The sequence below is a fragment of the Aspergillus affinis genome (genome assembly GCF_023601865.1).
Source record: "Aspergillus affinis strain CMG 70 chromosome Unknown NODE_118_length_111057_cov_86_474734, whole genome shotgun sequence".
NCBI classification, from domain to species: Eukaryota; Fungi; Ascomycota; class Eurotiomycetes; order Eurotiales; family Aspergillaceae; genus Aspergillus; species Aspergillus affinis.
The window spans coordinates 1-27864 of NW_026515899.1; the positions used below are offsets into that span (position 1 = coordinate 1).

At 49.6% G+C, this 27864-nt stretch overlaps 8 protein-coding genes across 8 annotated transcripts; 4 read left to right on the top strand and 4 right to left on the bottom strand.

Annotated features, from left to right (window-relative positions):
• Positions 1–242: 242 nt before the first annotated feature.
• Positions 243–1115, bottom strand: KD926_000847 (putative esterase/lipase; the record flags this gene model as incomplete). The annotated part of the gene is made up of 1 exon (XM_053104669.1): positions 243–1115. One exon carries the CDS (start codon positions 1113–1115, stop codon positions 243–245), a length of 873 nt encoding a protein of 290 aa, XP_052952042.1.
• Positions 1116–3768: 2653 nt separating this feature from the next.
• Positions 3769–5338, top strand: KD926_000848 (uncharacterized protein; the record flags this gene model as incomplete). Its single annotated transcript, XM_053104670.1, has 2 exons — positions 3769–4400; positions 4846–5338. 2 exons carry the CDS (start codon positions 3769–3771, stop codon positions 5336–5338), a joined length of 1125 nt encoding a protein of 374 aa, XP_052952043.1.
• Positions 5339–6423: 1085 nt separating this feature from the next.
• Positions 6424–7513, bottom strand: KD926_000849 (SDR family oxidoreductase; the record flags this gene model as incomplete). The annotated part of the gene is made up of 2 exons (XM_053104671.1): positions 6424–7209; positions 7274–7513. 2 exons carry the CDS (start codon positions 7511–7513, stop codon positions 6424–6426), a joined length of 1026 nt encoding a protein of 341 aa, XP_052952044.1.
• A 2015-nt stretch (positions 7514–9528) lies between these two features.
• Positions 9529–10847, top strand: KD926_000850 (uncharacterized protein; the record flags this gene model as incomplete). The annotated part of the gene is made up of 4 exons (XM_053104672.1): positions 9529–9579; positions 9641–10073; positions 10182–10288; positions 10581–10847. The coding sequence occupies 4 exons, from the start codon at positions 9529–9531 to the stop codon at positions 10845–10847; spliced, it is 858 nt and encodes a 285-aa protein (XP_052952045.1).
• A 978-nt stretch (positions 10848–11825) lies between these two features.
• Positions 11826–12770, bottom strand: KD926_000851 (short-chain dehydrogenase/reductase; the record flags this gene model as incomplete). The annotated part of the gene is made up of 1 exon (XM_053104673.1): positions 11826–12770. The coding sequence occupies one exon, from the start codon at positions 12768–12770 to the stop codon at positions 11826–11828; it is 945 nt and encodes a 314-aa protein (XP_052952046.1).
• Positions 12771–13171: 401 nt separating this feature from the next.
• KD926_000852 (uncharacterized protein) lies at positions 13172–20340 on the top strand (the record flags this gene model as incomplete). The annotated part of the gene is made up of 19 exons (XM_053104674.1): positions 13172–13920; positions 13987–14611; positions 15448–15732; positions 16097–16227; positions 16285–16334; positions 16398–16491; positions 16793–17234; positions 18066–18176; positions 18451–18677; positions 18728–18747; positions 18797–18945; positions 19048–19231; positions 19287–19381; positions 19504–19560; positions 19615–19724; positions 19793–19870; positions 19943–19998; positions 20061–20242; positions 20302–20340. 19 exons carry the CDS (start codon positions 13172–13174, stop codon positions 20338–20340), a joined length of 3684 nt encoding a protein of 1227 aa, XP_052952047.1.
• A 297-nt stretch (positions 20341–20637) lies between these two features.
• Positions 20638–21067, bottom strand: KD926_000853 (Di-copper centre-containing protein; the record flags this gene model as incomplete). The annotated part of the gene is made up of 2 exons (XM_053104676.1): positions 20638–20937; positions 20987–21067. 2 exons carry the CDS (start codon positions 21065–21067, stop codon positions 20638–20640), a joined length of 381 nt encoding a protein of 126 aa, XP_052952048.1.
• A 192-nt stretch (positions 21068–21259) lies between these two features.
• KD926_000854 (NACHT nucleoside triphosphatase) lies at positions 21260–27364 on the top strand (the record flags this gene model as incomplete). The annotated part of the gene is made up of 4 exons (XM_053104677.1): positions 21260–22348; positions 23161–23347; positions 23417–27153; positions 27209–27364. 4 exons carry the CDS (start codon positions 21260–21262, stop codon positions 27362–27364), a joined length of 5169 nt encoding a protein of 1722 aa, XP_052952049.1.
• Positions 27365–27864: the final 500 nt, after the last annotated feature.

The following is a 27864-nucleotide window of genomic DNA, read 5'->3' on the forward strand; positions in this document are numbered from 1 at the left end:
CCCCCCCCCCCCCCCCCCCCCCCCCCCCCCCCCCCCCCCCCCCCCCCCCCCCCCCCCCCCCCCCCCCCCCCCCCCGAATTTCATCATTCACCGCAACTTCCCTCGAGTGGAGAAGTGGTGGAGAAAGGAGGAGGCAAAAAGGAAAAACGAAAGAAGCCCCAAGAACAAAGGAAAACTCATGTGGAAAAAAAAATTAAACACTAAAAAAATAAGCGATTCTAACGGTGAAGAACAAGGCCATTTTAGCGTGCCAACATGCTAATGGCTAAAGCATACGCCTTCTCTTTGGCTTCCCCTTGGGCGGTCCCCGGCGCCGCCCTCTTATCCCAACCGTGGTTACACCCTCGCATCCTTTGACACACCACATGGCGACCGGATTCTTTTTCTATTTTGGCCGCCAACTCTTCGGCTTCTCCCGCTAGACTGTCGCCGCCCGCCGTGATGACTAGGACGCGATCCGGGAACCGCTCTGGCTGCGCGTAGGACGGTGAAAGGCGCGGATCCCTGGCATCCACCGAGGAGGGGATGTAGCAGCTGTTGAATAGTCGAGCCGCAAAGGGGGGGATCGGTTTCCCTTCAGCGTCCGGAAACGTCTTCTGGGACGGCTCAGTGTACAAGTCCAGGACAGGATAGAAGGCGAGAACGGATCGGAACGTATCTCGCGGGAAAAGAGTCGACGATGCCCCCAGTGCCAGGTTTCCACCCGCGCTAAACCCAGAGATGGCGACTCGAGATAGATCAAATTCCCCCGGTCGCTGCAGCACCCAGTTGACAACGTCCTCGACGTCATTGACTGCCGCGGGGAACGGATTCTCGGGCGCCAGCCGGTACTGGATGTCGAGCACCGTGTACGGCGTTTCGCGACTCACTTGGCAACAGAATTCATCGTCGCTACCGTGCTGCGGAAGAATAAAACCGGACCCATGGAAATTGAGGAGTACAGGCGACGGCGTTGGCGCTGATGTCGATCTATAGACGTGCGCTTTGATCGTTCTCTCGGCGTCGCGAGACTGGATTTGAAAGACGTCATTAGAATTGATCAACATCCGCCGCCGAAAGAGAGCTCTGATAAGCACGGCAAATAGTTTCTGCCAGAGGTAGGAAAACGAGAACATGATAGGCTAGTTCGCTTCACAGATCCTGCGGCAGTTAGGACTCAGGAATTGATAATGCCAACTGCGCACGGGTCTCGAGAAAAGGGGGGAGGTGAGGAATGTTAAAGCCGTGATTCATAATGATTGATTGTCAACGGCTTTTCTGGAATCCTCCGGGATTTCGTGAAGAGTGCAGAAAACCGAGTTTCATATCGGCCGATCTACGGAGTCAAGCGATGACGCTCCAATCGAGCGATTTATTCTCCGGCGCGGTGGATTGTCGCCTGGTTAGGGTGAGACTAGGCGTCGTAGTCAATCCGAAACTCCTCCGTACTCGGTCGGGCTCCACTCAACGCGTGGAAAATAAGGTCCGCAATTGCCCATGGCAGGCTGAACCACTGAACCACTGAACCACCAACCCGTGGTCATCATCGTGGAGATAGGAGAATGATAGTCATTGTTAGCCTCTGGTGGCTCCGCATTGCGTGCATGTCATTTCGGCAGTCGGACGGCGATTTTACGGCTCGATGTGCCGAGACTCGAGAGCAGAGTGCAGTATTGCTGTTCTCAAGCACTACTACTCCAGTCAGCGACTGAACTCACAATTGGTTTTGCTGTGCTGCCCCTTTTTTCTAGCCCGGCATCACAGTACTTTGTACAAACTGCTTTCGTCATGGATGGACATCGCCCAGCTCCACCAACTCATTCTCGGCAAAACTGTTGGTCGCATGTGGCTCCCGTGCGATCCCCGAGCGCAGTTTTGGCTGACGTATTTTCCTGGTTCAACGGTGTACGTCGTCCCACGGAGTACGGAGTACGGACTAGGACTACATACAAACCATATTTTGAGTTGAAAGTGCAACTCCTTTGCCCAGCTGTCAACCTACCGAGGAAGCTTGTCTCAGTCGACCAGGACTGGAGCCTTTGAGTTTGCGGGCCGTCGAATCTTCACATGTTTATTCGCGCCCGAGCCATACTATGTGAGCGTTGCTGAATGGTATTATGCGATATTCACCCGAGATTTGGTACCTATTACAAACCACTAGGCAATTCTAGACGGGACTGGGATCATGTTAATCGACCCTGGTCATGCGCGTTGGATATGGGCTGCCAACTGACTGGCTCTCAGACCCGGCCCCCAGCGCCGTAAAGACTGATTTGCTAGTAGCTCTGAAGCTCCCCAGATTAGCATGATGAGCTTTTAGCAGTATGTGTATGACCGTTCCGCGTGACTAACACAGCTCTATCGCCCACTTTCATTCCGGGTGGTTCTTTCAGGCATGGAAACTGTCTCAAGCAAAGCTCCATATCGGTAAGCTCGATCGGGACGTGATAGAGTTTCATGGCGACGGATTAGAGTTGAACGCGTCCAATGTAATCCAACGGAATGTTATGGCTGCCGTTCAGGCCATGAGCTGGTACACGATACACTAGCTGATATGAGGGATCCAGACGGGCCTTTTTCAATCACATTGTATTGGACTCAACAGACACATTACGGCCATCTTGCATATGACTCCGGCTTGTTGGCCGTGTCATTCCAATATTATACAGCATCGATTTGACATCTCTTTCAACACCTGTTTGTCAGCTTTAATTCATGCTAATAGTTAGCCTGGGGCTGAACAAAAAGACACAGCAAAAGCAACGTTAAATGACGACATACAGATCCATTGATAATGTGATATATCAGATAGTCTCGTCTCGTCTCTTCGTCGTCACCCGAAATGTCTCAAATCGAACCAATAACCTCGGATGGATGTTTCTTTTCTTCTTTGTGATTATTCAGCTCTCTCGTTCAAATATAAATCCCACTCTCGTGATTTGCTGTACCTCGAGTCCCCCCGGCTCCTCCGTACAGCGTAGATTCTTCCTATCATGATTAACCGAGTAAATACGGTGTTATTGAGCATGGATCTCGCCTATCACGTTAGTCCAATGAGCCCCCCGACAATCTTTATCACTCTTCATCACTCTGCGTGATGGCACTGGCACGAGAACGAATTGACGCGCAGGGATTCATGTTTTATTGAAATCACTTCTTTTGTTGGAACTGGACTCAAGGGTATCCATAGCTGGTTGGATGATAGATCTTTCTGCAGGAACTGTCGATCTATTTATGAGGTGTTATTTGTACTGCTTGCGATATGTTCTAATTATTAACCCCAGGAGTGCCTCGAACCTGACTCAATTTCTAGCAGAAATTCAACCTCTCGCGTGGTTGACAAGTTCATCGCATCTGAACAACCAATTTTGTCATCCTCATAAACGTGAATGCCTCGAGCTGGGAGTAAAATGGGGATGCTGTGCTCCAATCCATCTTAGCTTTCCCCAGCAAGCTCGCTGTGCTACTCATTGGATTGTTAATTCCATTGGTGACCATGTCATTACCCCAGGATGGTTACATGAGCCAAGGCCTAGACACAGGGCAAGTTTAGTCTACCGGCTATAGAGTCGGCAGCTGGTATACAAGAATGGCTGTACTTATAAACCTCAACCCAACTACATATGGGAAAGAATGCGACCATCTGAATAGCTCCCGCCGCGAACAGAGTTGAGAGAAAAAATGACCAAAAGGATATACCGATCCCCATACCCCGATCTTGAGATCGAGTCCACAGACTTAGTCTCAAAGATCTTCTCGAATCCATTCAGGACCCCTCTATCCCGGCCGATGTACATCGACGCAGTTACTGGAGAGCAGTATACATACGGCGATGTCCTCCAGCGCACGAAGTCCTTGGCCAGTGGTCTGAAAGACGAATTCTATCTCCAGCCGGACGATGTGGTCGCTCTGTGCAGCCCCAATATCATCGAATACCCCATCGCCTGCCATGCCATCATCGGGTGCCAGACTATTGTTGCGCCAACCAGTGCGGCATTGACCTCCTCTGAACTGCACGCGCAGCTCCAGACCAGTCATGCTAGGTTCATCATCGCCCACTCCTCCCTTCTTTCCACTGCCAAAGCAGCAGCACAGGGGACCTCGATCGAGAAAGTCATCATCCTCGACGGCCAATCCCCTCCAACCGAACAACGAACCTGCCAGCAGCTCGCGAGCACCCACCCGGCAACCGAATTTCGCCCGACCCCAGCCCACGAAGCGCATCGCCGCATCATATTCATCTGCTTCTCCTCCGGTACATCGGGCCCCGCAAAAAGCATCATCACCACGCACCGCAACATCACCGCGAACCTCCAGCAATGGCGCGCCCAGCTCCTAGACTCCGGCTCCCCAGCGCAGCATATAGACCGACATACCGCAATCGCCTTCCTCCCTTTTAGCCACATCTACGGGCTGAATCTGTACGTGTGTCAGTGTCTAATGGGCGGCACGCCCGTGGTGATCCTCCCGCGCTTCGACCTGGAGCTATATCTCTCTGCCGTGTAGAAATACCAGCCGCAGGAACTCGCGCTGGTGCCGCCAATTGCATTAATGCTAGTCAAGGACGACCGGATCAGAGGGTATGATCTCCGGAGCGTGAAGCGGATTCTCTCGGCCGCGGCGCCGCTGACGAACTCGCGTCTGCGCTCGAGGCCCGATTCCAGGCACTTTTGGGGACAAACGTCTTCTGTACGCAGTCGTGGGGTCTGACGGAGACATCCCCTATAGCAACTGGGATCCCGAATAATCGCTTGGATAAGCGGGGCGCCGGGGTGGGCTGTATCGTGCCGAATATGGAGTTTCGCTTCGTCGATCCGGAGACCATGATCGATGTGGAACTGGGCAAAAATAGCACAAATCTCCCAGGCGAGATTGTCGAGGACCGAATGTGACCCCGGGGTATTATAATAACCCCGAGGCGACGAAGGATGTGTTCCATGTGGATGATGACGATGATGGGGGGCCGTGGTTCCGCACGGGGGATATTGGGGTTATTGATGCCGAGGGGTACATTACGATTCAGGATCGGATTAAGGAGATGGTCAAGTACAAAGGATTACAGGTGATTCCTAGTGAATTGGAAGGGAAGCTTATTGATCATCCGGATGTCGTGGATGCTGCTGTTATTGGGGCTTGGGTGGAGGAGAGGGCGACGGAGTTACCGACCGCGTTTGTTACCTTGAGAAGCGGCGTGAATGGGAATGGGAACAGGGAGACTGACAAGGTCGTTGAGGGCATCCAGACGTGGTTGAATGGCCAGGTTGCGAATCATAAGCAGTTGCCGGGGGGATGGGGGGAATGTATGTGGTTGACAGCATCCCGAAGAGTCCAAGTGGGAAGATTCTCAGGCGTGAGTTGAAACAGTGGGTGAAGTCTGTTGCGGAGAAGGCTCGATTGTAGTGTAAGTAGAGTGCAAGTTGCCTAGATATGATATGGAAACTGCCTGCGAGATTCCCGATTACGCCATGTAGTAAGCGCCTTGTCGATTGCGCGCAATAGACCCGGTACCTTTTTCTGATCGAAATCGGACACCGGATTGAAAATGCCATCGGGATTTAGATCGAGCCTTGGTTCGGCATGAGTGACTGGCACAATCTGGCCTCGGCCCCTTTAAACAAGCTCCTCATATCGTATATCGCAACGCATTCTGACATCAAAAGACCGGCAAAGGAAGAAATCAGAGATAATAGGATTCCGCTATAGAATGCAACTATCAGGATACGTCATGTTGCTGGGAAATAATTGCCGATATCTCAGATTAAAGAAGTCCAAGCTAAATAACAAAATAGAGTGAACACACCCCACAAAACTTATTGAAACACAGTAATATCATTCAATGTGGCGTCTATTTGGGCGATTATTGGTAGTATTTAGATATGACGGAAGCGAGGAGAAGGCCTAGATAAGAAACCTACTAAGAACAGTGTGCTGTGTGCATTATCAGGCCATTTATAAGATGTACTATCGCGAGTCAGGTAAGCAGGCAAGTAGAGGCGCATCCGCGGTGGAGACATTACGGGAATCCACCAACCAAACCAGTCTTTGTGGATAAACATGATAAACACTCCGAAAAAATGGCAGGTATGTCCCGACTGGACTAGACTGAATAATTTTAGTGGTAACAAAGAGTGAAGGTCTAGACTGCCAGGAACGAGACCGAGTTCGGGATTGCCGTTCATCCGATTTGGAGTTCATGGAATGCTTTAATTATCACCTAAAGAGCGTGCAAGCTTCCTATACATGTCATGAGGAGCAAGAGCAAGCAATGTTCCTGTAGCCTACATGGAGAAGGACCAAAGGGGTGAATGTAGTTATCAAATATAGTATTTTTCAAAGTTAAAAAAGGCTGTGATTGATGAGTTGCGTTATTATCTTCTATCATCGCGCTGTTCTATGTCTATTTGCATATCTATTTACAACCACGCAGCATTAACCTGTTCACTCTTACTGCGCAAGCTTCGCCTCTAGCTTCAGCAAAGACTCAGCCGTATCCTTGATACTCTCCTCCAGAGGGCGGAACTGCACCCCCAGCACGGTCTTAGCCTTCTCATTCGAAACAGCATATCCGCCCGATTGCGCCTCCTTCGCAGCCGGAACCTTCTCCGCACTCACTCCCGGCACACGCGTGCGCAGAATGTCGCACATCTGCTCGTAAGAGAACTTACCCGCAGTAGTGAAGAAGCGCTGGTTAGCGGCCGCCTCGGACTCAAAGGCACGCAGATGCGCGTCGGCCACGTCCCGAACATCCACCCAAGTCGGGAACCCAGTGGGAGGGATCTCAGTCGTGCTGCCATTCATGAAGCGGTACACGTCGGCCGCGCTCTCGTTGAGACGGTCCATGCTGGCGACGTGGTGCTCAACGGGCCCGTAGACCATGGGCGGGCAGATAGTGGCGACGGAGAAAGCGGGCTTCTCGCGCTCGAGGAAGTCCCACGCCGCCTTCTCGGCGAGCACCTTGGATGCGCAGTATGCCGTGGCCCCGTCGGCCGTCTTGGCCTGCTCGTAGGTCACAGGGTTCCAGTCCGCCTCGGTGTAGGTGTGTTCGGGCCACGCGCCCTTGGCGAGATTGATCATGGCAGCGAAGGAGGAGGTGATGACGATGCGGCGGACCTCGGGGGCGTGGCGCTGGACCGCTTCGAGGAGCTCGCTGGTGCCGCGGATGGCTGGGCGGAGAAGGTCTCGCTCTTGGTCCTCGATGGCGAATTGGAAGGGGGAGGCCGTGTGGATGATCTGGGTCGTTGGTGAGTTTCACGGGCCGTTAGAGTGTTTTAGTTCAGGTGGGGGGATAACTCACGCCTTGAACGCCCTTCACGGCCTCATCGAAGGCACTAGGCTCAGCAATGTCCTTGACGATCGCGAAGGACAATTTCTCGGTATACTGAGGAAAGATCGCGCGCACGTTGTTGGCGGTTTGCTCGGAGCGGACGGTTCCCCGGACCTGATAGCCACGCTGCAAAAAGGAGCGGACAACGTGCGTGGCCACGAACCCGGAGGCTCCGGTAATCAGGATGGTTTGGTTCTCAACGCCGGACATCTTGGTAAATTTTTTTTAGGGGAGCGTTTCTTCGTGACTGGCTTTTTGGTGTGAAAATAAGGGTACGTTTGGCCCTCAAACCGGCGGGGGGGGGGGGGTTAGGTGATATTTAAGGATTTGCACCTCACCACCACCCCTATTCCAATCCAGGTCCACAGGGCTATCATTCGATGGACGGATATTCATGTCATTGAAGCCGCTTCAGCCGTTAGGAGATGCTAGTTGTTACCGTTGTGGGGGCCGCCCCGTCCGAATGCCCCTCTATTAGGCGCAAATTTTAGAGAAGTTGGAGTAGGTTATTAAATACAGGTTTATAAGAACTTTGGAATGTTACTGGAACTTGACCTTGGTGGTAAATAGCTGTGATATATTATTTTATCCCTCCATATTTAGTTACAGTGGACTGAGTGTTATTGTTGGAACAATATTGTCAACCAGACCAGAGAGGTGGAGGATCCTGACCTGATCCACATACCGCACAGCACCTTGCTTGGCCTAGACTTGGCCTACCATTCCAAATGACATACCAATGGATCAGGAATGCATAGGTGTAAACAAGTGGAACTATAAATGGCTAGGCAGATTGTAGTTTAGAAATGGGACTTCACTTTTACCCACCAAGCATATACCTATATTCTATTGAATCGATAGGTTATCTGCTATAGGTAATGACCAAGTCAACCGATAGTTATTTTTATATGCGAGTCAATTAACCCACCTTCGCACGTGTACAGTACTTCCTACGTTGCTTGCCCAGACAGATCCGTGATCCAACACTCACAACTCAGAACCGCAGGATGATTTACTCCATAAGAAGGACGATAGCGAGAACTCAGCACTCAGCCCTTATGATCTAGATATGTACGTAGTAGTGAGTGTGCATCCCGTGTTCGGGATTTTCTTGATTTTCTCGGGAGTGCCGGGATATGATTGAAAGCCACTCGGGATCGGCGTACCGCGTGTGGGACTGGCCAGGATCGTCGAGACTATCCGTTCGGAGACTTTTGCCCTGTGTTTTTTGTGAGGAATTAATAGTCTCCAAGGTCATCTAAGCGCTGTTCCAGTTCCTCCTGGTGGGTTACGGAGTATGACTGTACTTAGTATGAGTGATTGATTATTGACTACATGGAGATAGGAGATAAGAGGTTCACTGCTGATGATGGGCTCCATACGGGAATTCATGGGCCCACTGCAGTGGGATAAATAAAACTTATGAACTTCGTCGATTGGGCGGTGTTAGTAATTTCCCCATGACTAACTTTCCCACTTGCGGCCACGAGACATCGTGGCTGTTATAGATTATTGTGGAACTATGATGAGTAAAAGAAGATTCCATACCAGTAGTAAGGGTATAATCGGCCTAGGCTATACTAGAGTACAATGTAAGAAGGTATATAGGTAATTGCTCGCAGAAAAAACAACAACTTCGGCGCGAATCTAATTTTTGAAATTATTCAACCACCACGATGGCTACGTCCTCAAGAATCGACCAGTTTGTCAATAACTCCAGCCGCTACCGAATGATTCTATCTCTATAGGGGGGTTCGAGATGGTTGGGGCGAAAACCCCGTGGCCGGCCCTTTCATGGGTTCCCGAGGCGGCAAACTCACCAAATCAGAATTTTCTCACCTGCGTACTGAACCTCCACGCCGACGCAGGACCGAGTAGCCAGCGAGCTACTCGACGAGAACAGGGAGGTTTGGAGCCAGAAACCCGATATCAAGCGCGTGGCCTGGCTTACCCATCCTTCCAATTACAAGAACCAGAAATACTCCGCCCTCATTGTCGAATTCTCTGACCCGAGACATGTAAACGAGACAATCATGAAAGGGAGTATTTGAGCTAGCGATAGCCGGATGACTGTTCTATACGATAGGAACGCGCGGATTCGGCGATACTTCAAATGTCAGCAATATAGACATATAGGAATCGTTTGTTCGAATAAAACAACCTGCGGCCTCTGTGCCGACCCGGTCCTGCGTACAGAGGTCCGCCACCGGTGGCCAGGGGCGCAAATGCGCTGGATGCGGCGAAACGCACGCCGCCCGATCGAGAGCTTGTACGAGGTACGTAGCGGAGCAGGAGCGGGATCGGCAGTCCCTGTACCGCATCCCGCCCTATCTACAGGATCATCCCTCCGTGGGTAGCGACACGGAGACCTCTGGCCCGCCCAACAGCGAGGGGCGGGCTGCGGGATCTGAGGGAGGGAGGGAGAGATTGACCCGGTCACGCAGCCGGCCAACGGAGCGGAATCGCTCTACAGTAAGGTTTCAAGAAGGATCTATACTGCCATACAGCTCGCAGGAGCTTGTCTCTGTGCAGCAAGAAGAGGCCCTGATAGACCTAAACCCGGAAATGGACGTAGACCCTATCCCGTCCGAGTCAGAACCGTCGATTGCCCAGCAAATCGACATGATCAGCGAACCGGAGACGCCCGCACCTGTGACCCCTGCCCCCAGGGGTCGCACTCTGAGCAAGAGGCGCCCCCGCAGCGTCACCTCGGAGATAACGAGGCAGAGCGCTAGACACCATGTAGCGCAAGAAGCCGTTTGCCTTGCCAGTTCGCCTGCTACAGGGGACATCCTTCCAGCGAAGAGGACCTGAAGCAAGCAGCCAGCCTACCGAGAACGATCAGTATCGACTGGCGATATTACTAGTGATAGTGCAGTGACTGCCCTCCCGAAATTGCTGGAGGCACCTCTTATCCCTGCACCTACCCCCTCAGGGCATTCGACCACGATAGTCCTGGCCGAGGACAACACGTCTGCCCGCTCAGTATCAAGGAAACGTACCAGGGACCGTCGCCATGAATAGGCCCCTACAAGTGCTTCAATACAATGTAAATCGATCAGAGGACTGGGTGATGGCCCAGTTCCTCCGGGACCCTGCGGTCCTGGAGGCTGATATCATCTTCGTACAAGAACCGTAGGATAACCCCTTTCAGGATTCAACGTATTATCCAGCTAAAGCAATATACCAGCTTATATACCCGACACAGACGGATATAGGGGATGAGCGGGCACGCATGTGCCTCTTTATTTCGCGGCAAATCGATTCTAACACCTAGAAACACACAACCCATTCGAGGGACATTCAAGAGCTTGATCTGACCGATGCCGATGGCAAGCGTCTTCGCGTCTTCAATATATATAATCGACCTGCCGAGGTTGGCACAGGCACCTTAGGCCAGGTCCTCGGCTCGCAGGACCTGACCCCTAGGTTCGTTGCCTGTGAGGTCACTGAAAAGATCCATGTAGATTCCGATTACCTACCTATACGGACCCTTATCGACATCCAAATCAAGACCCCGGAGGCGCAGCGGCGCCGCAACTAGAAAACGTGCAAAGTGAAAGATCTACAGGCTTTTGTAGACCTGAACCTATACAGTAAGGCCTTTCCACTTGAGAATAAGCAGCACATTGAACTCGCAATAGAGTTCCTTATTGAAACGGTAAATCAAGGAATAGCAACGTCTACCCCGTGGGTACGACCAAGCAGGTGGCGAACCCGTCTTTCACCCCGGAATGCTGAGAGATGATCAAGATCACCCATAAATTCAGGCGTACATATACCGAGACCTGCATGGCTATGGGCCCTACCGATCCCACTACGGGGCTGGCCTGGGACCGCTATGCGAAGGTCAGAAACCGCAAAGGAAAAGTGCTGGCGAGGGCCCTACGGCAGGGACACCGGACCTGGGTCAGAAAGGCTACCGAGGCAGGCCCCCGAGGCATGTGGCGCGTGGCCAGATTCGTGTACATGAAACACCGAAAAGTCAGCGTGTATCGTTAACAAGGGTTTAAGGGTTTGAGATTCCGTTAGACAAAAGTGCTGTTGAGCGAGTTGTTACGGGCGGTAAAGTGGGTGCGTCTCCACTAAATACTAATTAGAGATGGAGTTTCGATCTAAGAAAGACTTTTTTGACAACACCTAGTATCAATAATATTATAACTATATATTAACTACCCGGGAGGAGTCCCATAAGGGAGCAGATATTCGGTTATATTACAGTCATCATTGTTATCATCATCATCTTCTTCATCAACTATATATCAACTTTACGAAAGTCTCCAGCAAGTAGAGATAATAACTAGATAATATTAGTAATAATTATAGTAAGCTTCATATCACTTAACATCCCAAGCAGATATACAAATTCAGTACTGGGCTCGGATTTCCATCGCGCTACAATTATCGGCGCCTGATGTTGGCTGGTTTTCCCCTCAGCGAAGATTATTGAAAACAAAACAGCATATGAACCCTCACAACACCAGTCGTAGACAGGAAACCAGCCATTGACAAAGCCTACCGTTCACTTAACGGACCTAGCAAGATACCTGTTCAGTTCGCTCTCCGTCCATTCCCACAGTTCTTGCGCCAGCTTCCTATCCTTTCCGTCTTCACTGGTCCGGCCTCTCACACCAACGGGCTCATAGTACTCTCCACTATGGACGTCTCGTGCAACAGAGGCCCAAAGCTGGTTTCGGACCCCCTCCTCCACCGGTTTAAATAGCCTGTATGCGACCTTCGCGAACGCCCGTAGCATGATGGGAGAGGCTGTCGCTCCAGCCGCCAGGTGGGTCTGCACAACGCCCGGGTGAACAGCCGCAACCCGCAACTGCGGATACAGTTCCGCCATTTGTTTCACCCACAGTACATTCGCCAGCTTGCTTTGATAGTATCGTTCGTAGGCGCCCAAGTCATCCCTCGTGGTGGTGAGCGAGTCGAAGCGGAAGCCTCCCCGCCGGGAGTAACGGTGCCCATTCGAGGAAACTGAGACGATGCGGACGTCTGCTCTGGGGACAGTGTTGATGGTCTTGTCGAGGATCGATAACAACAGCTTGGTCAGAAGCGCATGGCCCATGTGGTTGGTGCCAAACTGGATCTCGTAGCCTTCGTTGGTTGTTCCGGGCGGCACGGCCATGATGCCGGCGTTGAGCATGAGGATGTCCAGCCGGTCACAGGCCGATAGGAATGTCTTCGCTGCCTTCTCGACCGATGAAAATGAAGTGAGATCTAATTCGAGGATGCGAATAGTCGCCCCGGGAACAGTCTGCGCGATCTCGTCGGCAACAGTTCTAGCCTGGACCATGTTACGGGCTGCGAGCCAGATCTCGCGGGGATTGTGTCGAGCAAACTCGAGAACAGACTGTTTGCCTAGACCATTGGTGCCTCCTGTAACAAAAATCACTCTGCCATCCAGCGAAGGAATGTCAGTTTCGGGGTTGAAGTTGGCAGGACTGCTGTTGCAAGGCATTGTGGTGTCAAGTCTGCACAGAGTAATGGATATGGGAAAGAACAAGGAAACTCAGTTTGACAGAATGGCACAAGACGTGCGTGGCGAGAGTATTTATATCCTAGCTTTACTTGTGCAAAGCGACGGTCATCTCTGAACCCGGTTCTCATCCTGCTAACATCTCTAAAATTTACTGATATCCTCTGTTGTAAGCATCTGGATTGTTTTCCTAATAGGGTAAAGGTTGATCCTGCCCGCCAGCAACCATGCCGAGAACGTAATACAATATCTGCTTGGCAATGTCTGTCAGCATGCATCGCCCCTCCTCAGGCGGCAAACGTCAAACGCGGCTTATATTGAGACCAGGTCTCGTGGGGCCCCTGTTTGACTTGAGGCTATCCATCACATACGGTACGTGACAGATGCACCCGTTTATCGTCACCACGTCGCTCGACAAGCCAGACCGGCAGACCCGGAAGTTGATCCGCAGCCATGTCATGCGTGGGAAGAACACACGTAAGATCAAACACGCCACAGAGGCCAAGTCGAGCGCGGCGGCAGCAGTTCCGCCATCTGAACAATGGTCTTCTGCAGATGGGAAGGAATGGGTGCTTACAACACCTCGGAAGGTGGCATCGGAACTGTCTCTTTTCAACTATATGACCGAAATGAAGCCTTACATGCTTAATCTCCTTTTTCAGGGTAACTATCGAGCCCACTCGTTACTTTTGGGAACGACCGGATTACTGACGTCCCTAGCGTTGACCGCCATCAAACCAGCAATGCACGCTTTAGACACCGTCACAGACCAAAGCCAACCAGACAGAATGTTTTGTTTCGCAGATATTTCCCAGAATCCTGCTATGGTTCATTCCATCATCTTCAGTGCACAGGCGTTTCATGACATGTCGCTGGGGGTCTCATACGGACCACTGGCACGATTCCATCTAGCAAAGACTCTCCAGTATCTCCAGCAAAGTCTGCAGGACAAGGCAGAGGCCACAAAAAGTTCCACCATGACTGTTGTCGGGATTCTGTCATTGGCAGGCATTATGGCAGGGGACCTCGAATCAGCTGCTAAACATATGGACGGGCTACAAAGAATAGTCGAACTGCGCGGGGGCTGGGACTCACTCATCGATCGAGAGACAATAGAACACAAAGCTAAAACGTGAGTGTAGCATACAGTAGACATGCTGTAGTAATTTATACTCGCTAACATCGTTATCCGGTCTAGGATAGATATTTATCTCGCCGCTGGCACTGGTAGCAACCTGCGCTTCGTCGAAAATATCTCCTGGGGACCGCGTATCGCTCATGGTAGACTGACTACCATTTTTCCAGAGCTGAAAATGGTTTATCCATGGCCTGATCTTAAGCTCCTGAACATTTGGGCCGATATACGGGAATTTTCCACACTCGCCAACAAAGCCTTGACCACCGGAATCAAACTGGTAGTCACATCTTACTTACAGTTCAGCAGGTCGGCACCATACCGACTGCTTTCTTTGCAATGCGCCCACCCTCTTCACGAACTATTGAGGCTATCCATGCTTGCATTTCTGAAGCCTCTCCTGATCAAGACCCCTGGAGTTGGCAAAAAGATGTCTTACCTTGCAGAGAAGCTCAAAACCATTTTACTCGAGCAGTTGTTCCCGCCGTCGGTCGAAAAGGCCAGTCTTATTCTTTGGGCCCTGTTTATAACGTGGTTATCAATATTTGAAGAACAGGATCAGGAATGGTTGCGAGCGCTGGTGGTACAAACTATGCGCACACTTGGTCTGACAACATGGGCGGATACTAGGGCTGTTCTCAAGAGCTTTTTGTGGATTGACTTGGTGCTTGATCAAGCCGGTGAGAGGGTATTTGAGAGATGTGCATACAAAACTCCAGTCGCGTCGTGTACCGATTGAACAAGGTCAAGCCTCGGGCCACTTATAGATGTAAAGGAGTACGAGGTGTCATAGTATCATTAAGTGCTAAATAGTATCAGATATATACATCACACGCTAGGGTTTGTCGAATGAATAATGAGAAGAGGCTTAAATCTAATTACCGTGCTTGATGCCCTGTTTACAGTTTTAGACTGGGCTGCTGCTATCTCAAAGATCAGACATGCATAGATAACCCTTGGGAAAAGCCTTTAATTCCTCATCCATGGCACGAAGTTGAATTGACTCATAATCACCCCCGAAGCACACGCTGGGCTCATTCACTTCATGATATAGATGGATAATCACTTGGACCAGAACCTACGATCGCTATCGATTGGTTGAGCAAGGCGATGAAATAATCATTTAGTCAGTTCCCGCGGCCACACCCTTCTAACGGCCCCCCATCCTCCCCTGAACATCAATGGCTGGCCATCATTCCTGGCACTGATATTCCTCCGTCACTCCCTTGCTTTCCCATTGGACCGTCTTATCTCTTGCTGTACTTGGGTTACGGTTATGGTATGGCCCTTCTCCCTCCTGCACCTTAATCATCTGACCTGTACCCAGGACCCGTGGAAACCTTCATAATCGGATCGGGTTTATCCGCTACCTCGCTGGGTAATCACTTTTTCGTTATTGGCTTTTGTTCAGTTATGGACGGGGAAAAGAATATGGAGAGGGTTTCTCTATACTCTGCTGATGGCTTTTGCGAAGGTATGTGTCCCTGGCTATAACATGGTTGTGTGAATGTTAATATGGACTAGTTCGTTATTGGGATATGGGTTCCGCTTTGGGGTCACATGAAACGCAAAACATCCGAAGAAAAGGAACATTTGCATCAGATAAGGCAGACAGGCACAGATACGGATCCAAAATCAGGTGCGACCTGGCAAGCGGCCTTGCTCCTTGGATCCGCTATGGTTGCTCGCGGTGAAATCGGCCTGCTTATCAATGAGATAGGCTACAATGATTCAGGTTACGTCAGCAAGGAGGGCTTCATCACCGGGGTGTGGGCAATACTACTCAATACGATAATTGGGCCTGTCATGGTGGGTATTCTGGTCAAGTTGTATGGGCAACAGATCGGAGAGGGGGAATGAGGTGTACAACCGGCGGAAATGCGAAACTAACGGCCGGAGGCACAGACACACGTATAATAAGTATAGGTTATATTTAAGCTTTTTATCCTTGTATACGACTACCTACTTCGTAATTCTTACTACCGACTTCCTGCTACCGACTTCCTGCTTGTCCTGCTTGTCCGATTCAAACGACTTTCGAGACACTGCGTAATAGAAAGTGTTATTCATGGATTACATGAAGCATACTATCACCGCAGTGGAGTCCTCGGCCACGACTTTTGTTTAACTTCGGGCTCATGAAGCATTGAAACGCCAGGTGCGAAACACTTAGGAAGAACCCGTAGCTAAGGGAACCGAGTACTTGACTAGGAACGCAAAAAGGATGCATAGCGAGACCATGACGGGGGAGATCATCTACGATAATGTCTCTCAATTGTTGATACTAGAGCTAACACAAAATAGGTGAGAGTGTCCCATGCGACTCTCATTGCATTGCTGACGTGTTTTGGAATACCGCAGTGAGCTTGTTGAATTGCAGCCGTGGGATAGGACCTGGAACTCTTTCATTGGTATGGAAATCGAGGATTACCTCGCGCGATACAGAATTCAAGTTCTAATATCTGTTTGTCTAGGGGCTCCGATACAGACAGAAAACGCATACCCAAATGATCTTGACACTACGTCTATCGCTTTGACCACTCTGCCGGTGAACAAGAAGCTTGTTGGGTCGGTCATGACGAGATGCTTTCATTTGTTAATGCCGATGGTATATTTATGGTAAGACCCATGTCCTTAATCTAATATCAAGCCGGTTTCCGTAACCTGGCGAAGGCTTATTTCGATTTGTCACGACCACAGGTGGATCCGGTAGTCTCTGCCAACGTTCTCATCTCTTCTGCAAGTTTGGCCGGGAAAGCGAAGTTACAACTATCTTTAACTGGGTACTGCATGTGCTTGAGGGTAGGGCATATCTGGACGGATCCCGTTACTATCCTTCTCCAGACGCGTTTCTCTATTTCCTGACTAGACTTCTGGGGGCTGTCCGAGACAAGGGTACGCAAAAGAGACCTTGGAAGCCTCTTAGAGTGCAAATCTTCGACAGGATTGGGAAAGAGGGCGATGCCGTATCTCTTGCAATGAGAGTTCTTGCCAGTAAGGCGGTCGATGTTGCCAACCCCATTGATCTGGAGACTTTGCGATCAAGCCAGTGTATCGACGGGAGTTGGCCAGTTGGTTGGATTTATAAGTTTGGGTCGTCAGGTTTGCAAATTGGGAATAGAGGGTTGACTACTGCTTTTGCAATTAAAGCAATCGAACCTCCTGATGCTTCTCAAATGTATGGGGTTGCGCAGGAACCTGAAATCGCTGCGCCCCTGAAGTCTCCAGGTCCTTCGTTGCAGGCGTATGATCGAGGATATACTGTTATGTTGTTGACGCTTTACAATCAGAATGCTCTGGGGCAACCCAAGGTGAAAGAAAGAAAAAAAAAAAAAAAAAAAAAAAAAAAAAGGGAAAAGGGGAGACACATGTAAGATAAAAGGAATAAAAGAGAGAGAAGCACGAAAAGACGAGGGACAAGAAAAGTACCAATTGGGCACAAACTCGTTCTAATCTTCGGTGAATAATTTAGAAATTAACGAGGGCCTAAACTCGTAAACTCGCCCAACTTGTTTGGCATAGATGCTTGGGCACGGACTCCCTTGACACGATATCAACAAATCCCGAGAAACGGGACATGAAAGACTTAAACTAGCGGGGTGACGTGATTAATCTGCCCAGCAGATAAGACAACCATCCCACAGGTAATCGTCTTGGCCCTAGCATGGTGGCATTCTGGGCTGTAGAGCTTTCCCGCATGAAGCATCGCCCAGAAGCATCTAGTGCGATAACTTTTCTGTCTGGCATGCAGTGCCGGTGGCGACCATTGGCTAGCTCAGTCTAAGACTCGGAGATAAGACCCTTTCGAGCTAAACAAGGCTATCGGCAAATGTCAATGGACACTACTCCATGTGGGGTTTATAGGAGGTGCTGTGTTTCGTGATATGACACCACTCACGCGTGATAGTGGGAGATGTTTGGGGTCGATTATGTCTATCATTCTGGAGACGGAGGAACAATGTCTTTTTTTGAGCGAGATACAAATGCAAAGGGCTTCTTGAGTATTAGCCTATTCTTGCTTTTTATCTGGAGATATCTGTATCCTTTTTTATCTATTCGGTTCAAGATGGGGAAGAACCCGTGGGACTCGGTCTGTCTCCCCAGAAGCCCAATTCATACTAGAAGACTAACCGGTTGCGCAGTTTCGATCATTTATCTGGGATACAGATTCCCATCTTAAAACACCCGAGGAGCGATGGCTACTGCGAAAGCTGGATATTGCACTACTGACTACCGGCTGTTTAGGATTTTTTGTAAGTGACTCGTGGCCTTGCGACAAGAACAATCGACCAGAGGCTGATATATATGACGAGCATAGTTGAAATACCTCAATCAAACGAATCTTTCAAATGCATATGTCAGGTAAAACTCGACCTTTACTCTAGACGCTAATAAGGAACAAATTAAGTTGATTTTTCAGCGGGATGCAAGAGGACCTTGCTATGTACGGGAATGAATACACCTATGAGTAAGACTTACAGAGCTCTACATAGTCTATACAATACAGAACTAACCCTTACGACGCAGACAACATGCTACACGGTCGCCTATGCGATCATGCAAATCCCCTCGACACTGATCATTCAGAAAGTGCGGCCACGGTACTGGCTTGCCGCGATAGAAATTGGCTGGGGCGTCTTCACCATAGCACAAGCCGGTATGCACAACATTGGGGAGTTATATGCGTTCCGATTCCTTGTCGGTTTGTTCGAGAGTTCGTTCTTTCCTTGCATGCTCTTCGTGTTGGGGTCATGGTTAGTTGTCCCATTGGTCCTGGATAGAAACGAAGGCTAATGAGGCATAGGTACACCAAGACTGAGCTGGGTAAGGAGTTTGTTAGAGGATCTTAGACACTGGTCTAACAAATATCTAGCGAAGCGCATCGCTATTCTCCACATGACGGCTCCGTTAGGCGCCGCATTCAGTGGCTATCTGGTGAGTCTCACCTATGCTAGCTCTGATGACTCCTCTTCTAACAAGTCTGAAAACCACAGCAAGCAGCCGTTTTCAAGAATCTTAATGGTAACCACGGTCTTGAAGGATGGCGATAGCTTTACTTTGTCTGCGGGGTGCGTATTAGACACCACTATCTCGGTCTATGTCTCTTACTGATCATGGTCGCAGTGCATGACCATCCCTGTTGGTGCGATCGCACTCCTCTGTTTTCCAGATGTTCCGCATAACACGAAAGCCTGGTATCTCACCAGCCAGGAGGTCCAAATGTGTATCGATCGTGTTGCGAGATCCGGGAAGGCACCTCCAGCTAAGTTGTCATGGGCTACTTTCCTGCGAGTTGCGAAGAAATGGCGTATGTGTTCTGTCAACTGAGAATACCGAATGAAAGCCTGATATACTGGTTCTAGGTTTGTATGCCTTCACACTGGGTTACGTGTTGTATGGATCGTCCTGCGCAGCAAGCAGTTACTTTGCCATTTGGCTTAAATCCGAGAACTTCTCGGTCTCAGAGAGGAATATCATTCCTACCGGGACTAATCTGATTTCTGGTTTTGCGTTGTTTTGGTATGAGCGTCCATTCTGCTGCTCGTCTGCAATTGCATGTCCATTGACTCACTGGCCTAGTGGGGATTTCTGGCGGATTTTACCGGAAACAGATTTGCGCTGGTGATTTTACCTTTGGTAAGAACCTTCCAACAGCTCCCATCTTGACAGCCTTAGCCTCTAACCGGCCAGAAGACCTACGGCCTGATTCCAAACGGCATCCTGGCTGTGTGGCCAGCTAGTATAAAATTGAAGGAGTTTGCTTTCCTGACAGATGGTGTCCAGCTCATGACAGCCATATTGTAAGTCGCATAAATTGTTTCTTGACACAGTGTCCTGGACTTTACAGAACTGACCAAATCTCACACAGTTACACTTGGGCCAACGAAGTCTGCGCCGATGATAACGAAGAAAGAGCACTTGTAGTCAGCAGCATGAATGGATTCCAGTATGCGGTAAGCTAACCTTTACCATGCACGTTTTCCTGCGACATGGATTAACTCTCGCTTGTGCTTTTCAGGTTGCTGCATGGCTGCCAATTGTTTTTGATTCCGCAAACCGAGGCGCCATCATTCCGTAAGTCTATCTTCACTTCGATCGGCTTCTCTAGGACGCGCTAAGCATCGTTTATTGTCTAGGCAAGGGCTTTCCTGCGACATTTGCGTTTGTTATCGCTGCCCTTATTTTGATTGTAGTCATACAACTTCTGGCAGTCCGGGAACGACGACTAAACGCTTCAAAGCAAAGAGAAGATAATTCGGTCGGAGAGTATGAAGTTTGGTCTCAGCAAGAGGGATCAGATGATGAAGAGAACAATAAGGTAACAAGGTTCCGAGAGTGGAGTTACTCGATAGGCGCTAATGTGATAAAACCTAATAGGTCGCAAAGACGACCATATCGGCGCAAAAGGATGCTTGAGATATTGTTATGAGGTGAATTCAATCGCCAGAGAACAGTGTCCTCTTGATGCAAGTGAAAAATATCAGCCATGTTAGAGCTTATATATTTGTAGCCTTATGTTGTCTCCAACTGATTACCCGAATATGCCAATTCGGAGCGTACAACATCAGCTTTACTTAACCAAGAGCCGAGTCTTTCACTCCACAGTGAAACATAATACTTAGCTAGATTATCACCCGCTCATCCTAAGTTAAGTCACCAAGTCCATCCTGCTGTAGCCAATGCTGCAGTACACCGGCTCCAGGTCCTTTGAGCCTAGGTGTAAACATAACAGAACGGCCCCCCCATAGTACCCGAAAGTTGCCTGAGAGTCTTCGGCGGCGCTAGAAAGCCCCCCATATCCACGATGTCATCCAAAGTAGCATTAATAGATGCGCCATCTGGAGTCAAGAACCCAGTAGGTCCGATAACCTGGTATGTGCGCTTAGCCGGGTCCTGGTTCTGCCAAGTCCAGAAAAGCCGATCAATAGCGGCATGGTGGAGGAAGAATGCTGGATCGCCGAGGGAGGTAAAGAAGTCCTGTCCTGGATTGGTGATAAATTTAGCTGGGAAGCTCTGGACCGCGTGAAAAGACACAATAAAATATGAATGGGGAGGCACTTACTCCATCAGGATCTCCACCAACGGTGTAATGTCCCCCTGAGTGGACACCCAGATAACCGGGCGTAGCTACCATTCCCTGCATGAGGGTTTCAAAGCCCCAGATATCGGACTCCTTGTCAGCTGAAGGTTTTTCGTGTCAATCACATCTTGCTTATGTACACCGCTGGCCGTCAGGCTGCCCGCGGCCATCTATTTCATCTTGTACACGTTCAGACCGACGCACGATTTATCAGTCTACCATCTTGTCTCAATCTGTACAGCAGGTCTCGTAAGTATGCAGAGACGTCAGCCAGTGGATCGAAATGTCTTCAGCATTGCAATTATCTGTGCACTACGTGAAGAGTCTGATGCAGTCGAAGCGACATTTGATCATTTCTTTGAAGATGATGAGCTACTCTACAATAAAGTTGCAGGAGACCTCAACACTTACACATTTGGCCAAATCGGCCTACATCATGTAGTTCTGGCATATATGCCCGGCATGGGAAAAGCTAATTCTGCCAGCTTAACCGCCAGTTTTCGCGCGAGCTTCCCTCTTGTTCGCCTTGGGCTGGTTGTCGGCATTTGTGGTGGTGTGCCTTACGGTGCCGACGAGATATTTCTTGGCGACGTGATTATCAGTACGGGGGTGGTGCAAACCGACTTTGGACGACAATACACGCATCAAATTATTCGCAAAGACACACTTGAAGACAACCTTGCGCGGCCTAATGCTGAAATCCGGGCATTCTTGCATCAGCTTCGAGGATGGAGAGCCCGGCGAAAATTCCAACAGAATGTTTCGAAAAATATCTCTAAGATTTGCGGCAAAGAAGGGTTCGGCAGCTGGACCAGTCCAGGAGCAGAGAATGACAAGCTGTATAGAGCAGACTATGGCCACATCCATCGAGGCTCCGGGGTCTGCTCTACGTGTGCTCCACCGGGCGAGAGAGATCTCGTCGCCTGTGACAGCGCGCGTACCACGTCATGTGCACTGCTGAAATGCGACGAAACTCAACTCATTCAAAGAAAATATCGAACTGATAATCTTCCGGCAATCCATTTCGGTCGTATCGCTTCGAGCGACCAAGTCATAAAGTCTGCGCCCGATCGGGATCGGATTGCGAAACAGGAGGAGGTACTGGGTTTTGAGATGGAAGGGGCTGGTGTGTGGGATAACCTCCCTACTATCATCGTGAAAGGTGTCTGTGATTATGCCGACAGTCATAAAAATAAGAAATGGCAGAAGTACGCGTCCGTCACCGCAGCTTCGTGTGCGAAGGCCCTGCTACAGGAGTGGCGAGTGGCCGGTCAAAGCAGCACACATCCCGGCCCGACTCGCATGGCCGAACATCAACCTGAGACCGATGCTGCGAATAATCCGGTAAGTCACCTAGAGATCTTCTCCCGATCTATCACTGACAAGCTGGAAACAGGGTGAGGGGGTTATATTTAATAATCACGCCCAAGTTGGGAATCAGGGGGTTCACCAGACTTTTCACGGGAATGTTGCATTCCATAATGGATAAGCAAAGGTCGCTCGCTGCAGGCCAAATATTCGTTGTCACATCTTGGTCCATAAAATTATGTGTTGGCAGCCTGGTAGGGCACAATCTCATACCACAGTAAATTAAAGTGGGAAATGCGCCACGGATTCGTACTCATGCGAATACCCATTCGCTGCAGGGACAGAGGGGTTTGTTTCATGCGGAGCGTGCCTCAGCTGACGGGGCCATCCGATGTAGTCCCATCGTCGTCAACTGCAGCCGCAGTAACTATCTTGCAAAGTGCCCTGTCTTCCATAACAGCCTGGGACTACCTATGTCCCACCCAGAAACTAGTTTGAACGTGCAAGGCTCTTGTAAGTCCTGTGTGGTCGGGTGACACTGGGCCAACTAGCCGCTCTACTCGCGAGCGGCATATTGTAGATGAGGGGTAGTATCGCTTGCAGCATCTACATAGGTTGATGATTGGATAAACCCTCAGCCTCGCGTGCATTAATTCTTGGCAAGTGAGAAGCTGAGCTCGCATCTTACGAGTTCGCTCTGCTAGAACGCTGTCACTACAGCTTCCACAGGTTGAACACATGCCTTTTTGCAGTGTTGATTGTGTCGACCGAATTTTCGTACAAGCAAGATTTAAGATCTGACTCCGGCCACCATAAGTCTACATAACGCCCCAGAAAGCCCCTGCCAGGACGAGAGAGCCAGCGCCGCGTATGGCGATAACATTGGAGTTATGGATAGAGAGAAAAGAGGCTCGCACGACAACCTGACGACCTTCAATAACAAGGGCAGTGTTTCAAACCAGGGTGTCCACCAAACATTCTACTATTATTGCCATGATCCAACCCAAAGTGATGATTCGCCCACTGACTTAGATGGTAAGTTTTTGGCCACCTCGAAGCTGCAGTATAATTCCTCAGATGCTAATGTTTATTCTGAGATAAAAGTCCTCGATTCGCTCGCTTTTCCAGGGATAGATGAAAGACGTGGCAACGTGAAGAGGCCCCATACAGACACTTGCACTTGGATCCTGAAGTTGGAGGAGTACAGGGATTGGATGGACAGGTCCCATGGTCTTTTATGGGTCAAAGGGAAACCAGGTTCTGGAAAATCAACGTTAATGGCGTTTATGCACCAGGAGATCAAGGGTCGCATCCTGCCCGGGAATCCTGTGTTAGAATTTTTTTTCAGCGCACGAGGGACGGAGCTACAGCGTACACCGCTGGGAATGTTCCGATCCTTGTTGAACCAGTTATGCCGTCAAGATGCGGATACGCGTGCAAGATTACGCACTACATATGAGGCCAAATGTGCAGAGTTTGGACGGGCAAAGAACGGCTGGGAATGGCGGCAACCGGAGCTTGAGATCATTCTACAAGAACAAATTGTCGCATCTGCCAAGCACAAACCTCTTACGATTTTTGTGGATGCTTTGGATGAGGCTGGCGCAAAATCTGCATCAGAGCTCGTGGAATATTTCAACCGGGTAAATGACTCTGTCGCAATGAATGGAGCTTCAGGAAAGATCTGTATTTCTTGCCGGCACTATCCTGTCTTGATCAGTGAATCAGGGACCGAAATCTGCGTGGAAAATCACAATCACGATGACATCTCGACATTCATACATAATTCGCTGCCCTTAGGCTCGCTTTTAATCGAAAAGATCCTGGATCACCAGTCCTGGGACAACTTGAAAATGGAGCTAATTAAATCTGCAAATGGGATTTTTCAATGGGTTCGGCTGATTGTACCTCTCATCAAAATGAAATTCCATGACGGAGAATCAGTCGCGAATGTCCAGCAATTCATACGCAGAGTCCCTCATGAACTCGGAGATATCTACGAATATATTCTGCACAGTGTGATTCCACATGAGTATCGGACTAGGGCATTTGCCTTATTTCAATGGGTCTGTCTAGCAGAGAGACCGCTATCGGTAACAGAGTTGCGATATGCCATGGCCGCGAAGGATGCATGCACCACCCTCGGCCACATTCCATGCCATAAGTCCCCTGACTTCATATCTGATGACGGATTTATGAAGCGGCGAGTGAACGCGATGTCCGGAGGATTGATTGAGGTAGTCAGCAATGGGAGCCGTCAAAATGTCCAAGTTATCCATCAATCAGTGAATGATTTTCTTCTAGCTGAAGGCTTGCGCATGTTGGCTAATATTCAGAATCAACAAGGGGAGCCGCCCGCAAGGAAAACGAGAGAAACGCAAAACAATGACTTCACATTAGAATCAATTCAGGGCGTTCTTTATCGCGCTTGTCTACACTACTTGACAACAGAAAATATACCAACAATTCAAAGTGAGACAGACAGCGGACATCGGGCACTGTGTCCATTTCTTGATTATGCAACGATCAATCTTTTTATTCATGCTAAAAAAGCCCGAGCATATCGGTTTGAAGACATTGAACAAGAAATATGCTGGCTTGAAAAGATCCTTCTGAAATGGATTACAAGCTACCGGTCGCTACATAGAGGGTTAGTCGAGGCGCCAGCGCTACTGACGACGTTATTACATATTTCTTGCCAGAGCAACCTGACGTCAATTGTCAGAGCCCTGCTATCGACAAACATATCACCAAGGACAGCAGATGAGAGGGGAAATACTGCGCTCCATTATGCGGCACGATGTGGACATTCTGACATTGGTAGGATGTTGATAGGCAAAGGAGCTGACTTGAATGTGACGAACAATAATCAAAGCACTGCCCTTACCGCCGCTGTAGCACATGGCCAAAGGCTGTTTATAGAATTTTTGCTTCACGAAGGGGCGAACATTGATGGCAATGCACTGCAGACGGCAGCTAGAAAGGGATCAGCAGAGGTCGTCCAGATGCTGCTCGATGCGGGTGTTGATGTTAACGCGCAAGGTGGAAAATATGGTAACGCGCTTCAGGCAGCCTCCGATCGAGGGTCAAAAGAGGTAGTTCAAATGCTGCTCGATTCGGGTACTGATGTCAACACGCAAGGTGGATGGTATGGCAGCGCGCTCCAGGCAGCCTCCTTTCGAAAGTCAAAAGAGGTGGTCCAGATGCTGCTCGATGCTGGTGCTGATGTCAACACGCAAGGTGGATGGTATAGTAGCGCGCTCCAGGCAGCCTCCTTTCGAAAGTCAAAAGGGATAGTCCAAATTCTCCTTGATGCTGGTGCTGATGTTAACGCGCAAGGTGGACGATATGGCCATGCGCTCCAGGCAGCCTCCTATCAAGGGTCCAAAGAGGTAGTCCAAATGCTGCTCGATGCCGGTGCTGATGTCAACGCGCAAGGTGGAAAGTATGGCAGCGCGCTCCAGGCAGCCTCCGATCGAGGGTCAAAAGAGGTAGTCCAAATGCTGCTCGATGCTGGTGCTGATGTCAACACGCAAGGTGGATGGTATGGTAACGCGCTCCAGGCAGCCTCCTTTCGAAAGTCAAAAGGGATAGTCCGAATTCTCCTTGATGCTGGTGCTGATGTTAACGCGCAAGATGGAAAGTATGGCAGCGCGCTCCAGGCAGCCTCCGATCGAGAGTCAAAAGAGGTTGTCCAAATGCTGCTCGATTCGGGTGCTGATGTCAACACGCAAGGTGGAGTGTATGGTAATGCACTTCAGGCAGCTGTTCAAGAAAACGTGATCCGGGTCCCCTATCAACAGTCAAATGAGGTAGTCCAAATGCTGCTCGATGCGGGTGCTGATGTTAACGCGCAAGGTGGAGAGTATGGTAACGCGCTCCAGGCAGCCTCCTTTCGAAAGTCAAAAGGGATAGTCCAAATGCTCCTTGATGCTGGTGCTGATGTTAACGCGCAAGGTGGAAAGTATGGCAGCGCGCTTCAGGCAGCCTCCGATCGAGGGTCAAAAGAGGTTGTCCAAATGCTGCTCGACGCGGGTGCTAATGTCAACGCGAAAAGTGGACTGTATGGTAACGCGCTCCAGACAGCCTCCTATCGAGAGCTAAAAGAGGTAGTCCAAATACTGCTCGATGCGGGCGCTGATGTGAACGCACAAGGTGGACAATATAGCAATGCGCTCCAGGCAGCCTCCTGTCAAGAGTCAAAAGAGGTAGTCCAAATGCTGCTAGACGCGAAAGCAGATGTCAATGCTAAAGGCGGCAAGTACGGAAGCTCTGTCCATGCGGCCATCAGAAATGGATACCCCGAAACTGCCAAACGTCTTCTTCTCCATTTTGAATCTGACAGGCAGAGAGTCACGCACACTGCTGCTGACCGAAGCAGTAATCATAACTTTCATATGTCCGTGACTTCTTTAGCCTGTCTTCAAATAACAGACTTCTTCGGGAGAACACCTCTCCATCTTGCGGTCACATATGGTCATCTAGACCTCATTCCTTTCTTATCAGAGCCGACTGCGCCACCACTCCTCAGCGACAATTATGGTCGAAATCCGCTGGACTGGGCTTCCAATGACCCAGTATTCATTCAAGAATTGAAGAAATTTTGGCCCGCCGTGACTATTACACCAAAAGAGACTCAAATGCAAATCCTCCAGCAGTCATTACAGCAATCAGCAAAAAATCTTCTGCAAAGCACGGATAACTGGTTATACTTCGAGTTATTTCAACTCGGTCGTTGTCTCATGTTTCTCGAAAAATTCGATGAAGCCTCCTTCATCTTTTCACAACAGCCGTACCACCTTAATGCTGATAACCCTCAAAAAGCTGCTGCATACTGCCATGTCTGTCAACGCTTCTGGAGTTCAAAATCGCGCTTTATTTGTAAAACGTGCCCAGAGGTGGAGTTGTGCTCGACATGTATGGCCCGGTATCCTCACAGTGCTAAACTACGGGCCTGTCGGAGTCACAGCTTCCTTGAAGTGTTATATCCGCCCTACCCCATCAACTCTTCATCTCCCAGTACGAGTCCTGATGATGTACAAGAATGGTTGAAGTGTCTTTTGGTTCGATTTGGAGAGCTACCATCTCATGCAGGTGATGTCAAAACTTGTGCTGGATTTCTTCGCAAGATCATTATAGTAGCATCACTCTTTCTTTTTATTCCAACTGCTTACTTCCTTTTATCCCTATCATGGGCGTACAGATGAATGGATTTGCTTTTTGGAAGCGACTTTGCAGTCTTGAGGAGATTTTGTAAATACCTGCATGAACTTGGCCCGCGTGTGGTCCACATGATGCTGCTAAAGTATCACATGATTACACTACATAATTATGAAGGCGTGTTGTAAATTTGCATTCATTAATTTCACGCAATATCCCTTCTAGCAATATATCAGAGGGGTCTTGTTTGTGCAAATCCTTGCAAGCTGATCATTCTTGGCACTTGGTTGTTGCAGCATGGGATAAAACAAGTATGTTGAGACAGGTCGTATAGATTTCTTGTTTAATTCTTTCCCCATCATGGGCGGTGGGCCAGTCCCAAACCAAATACA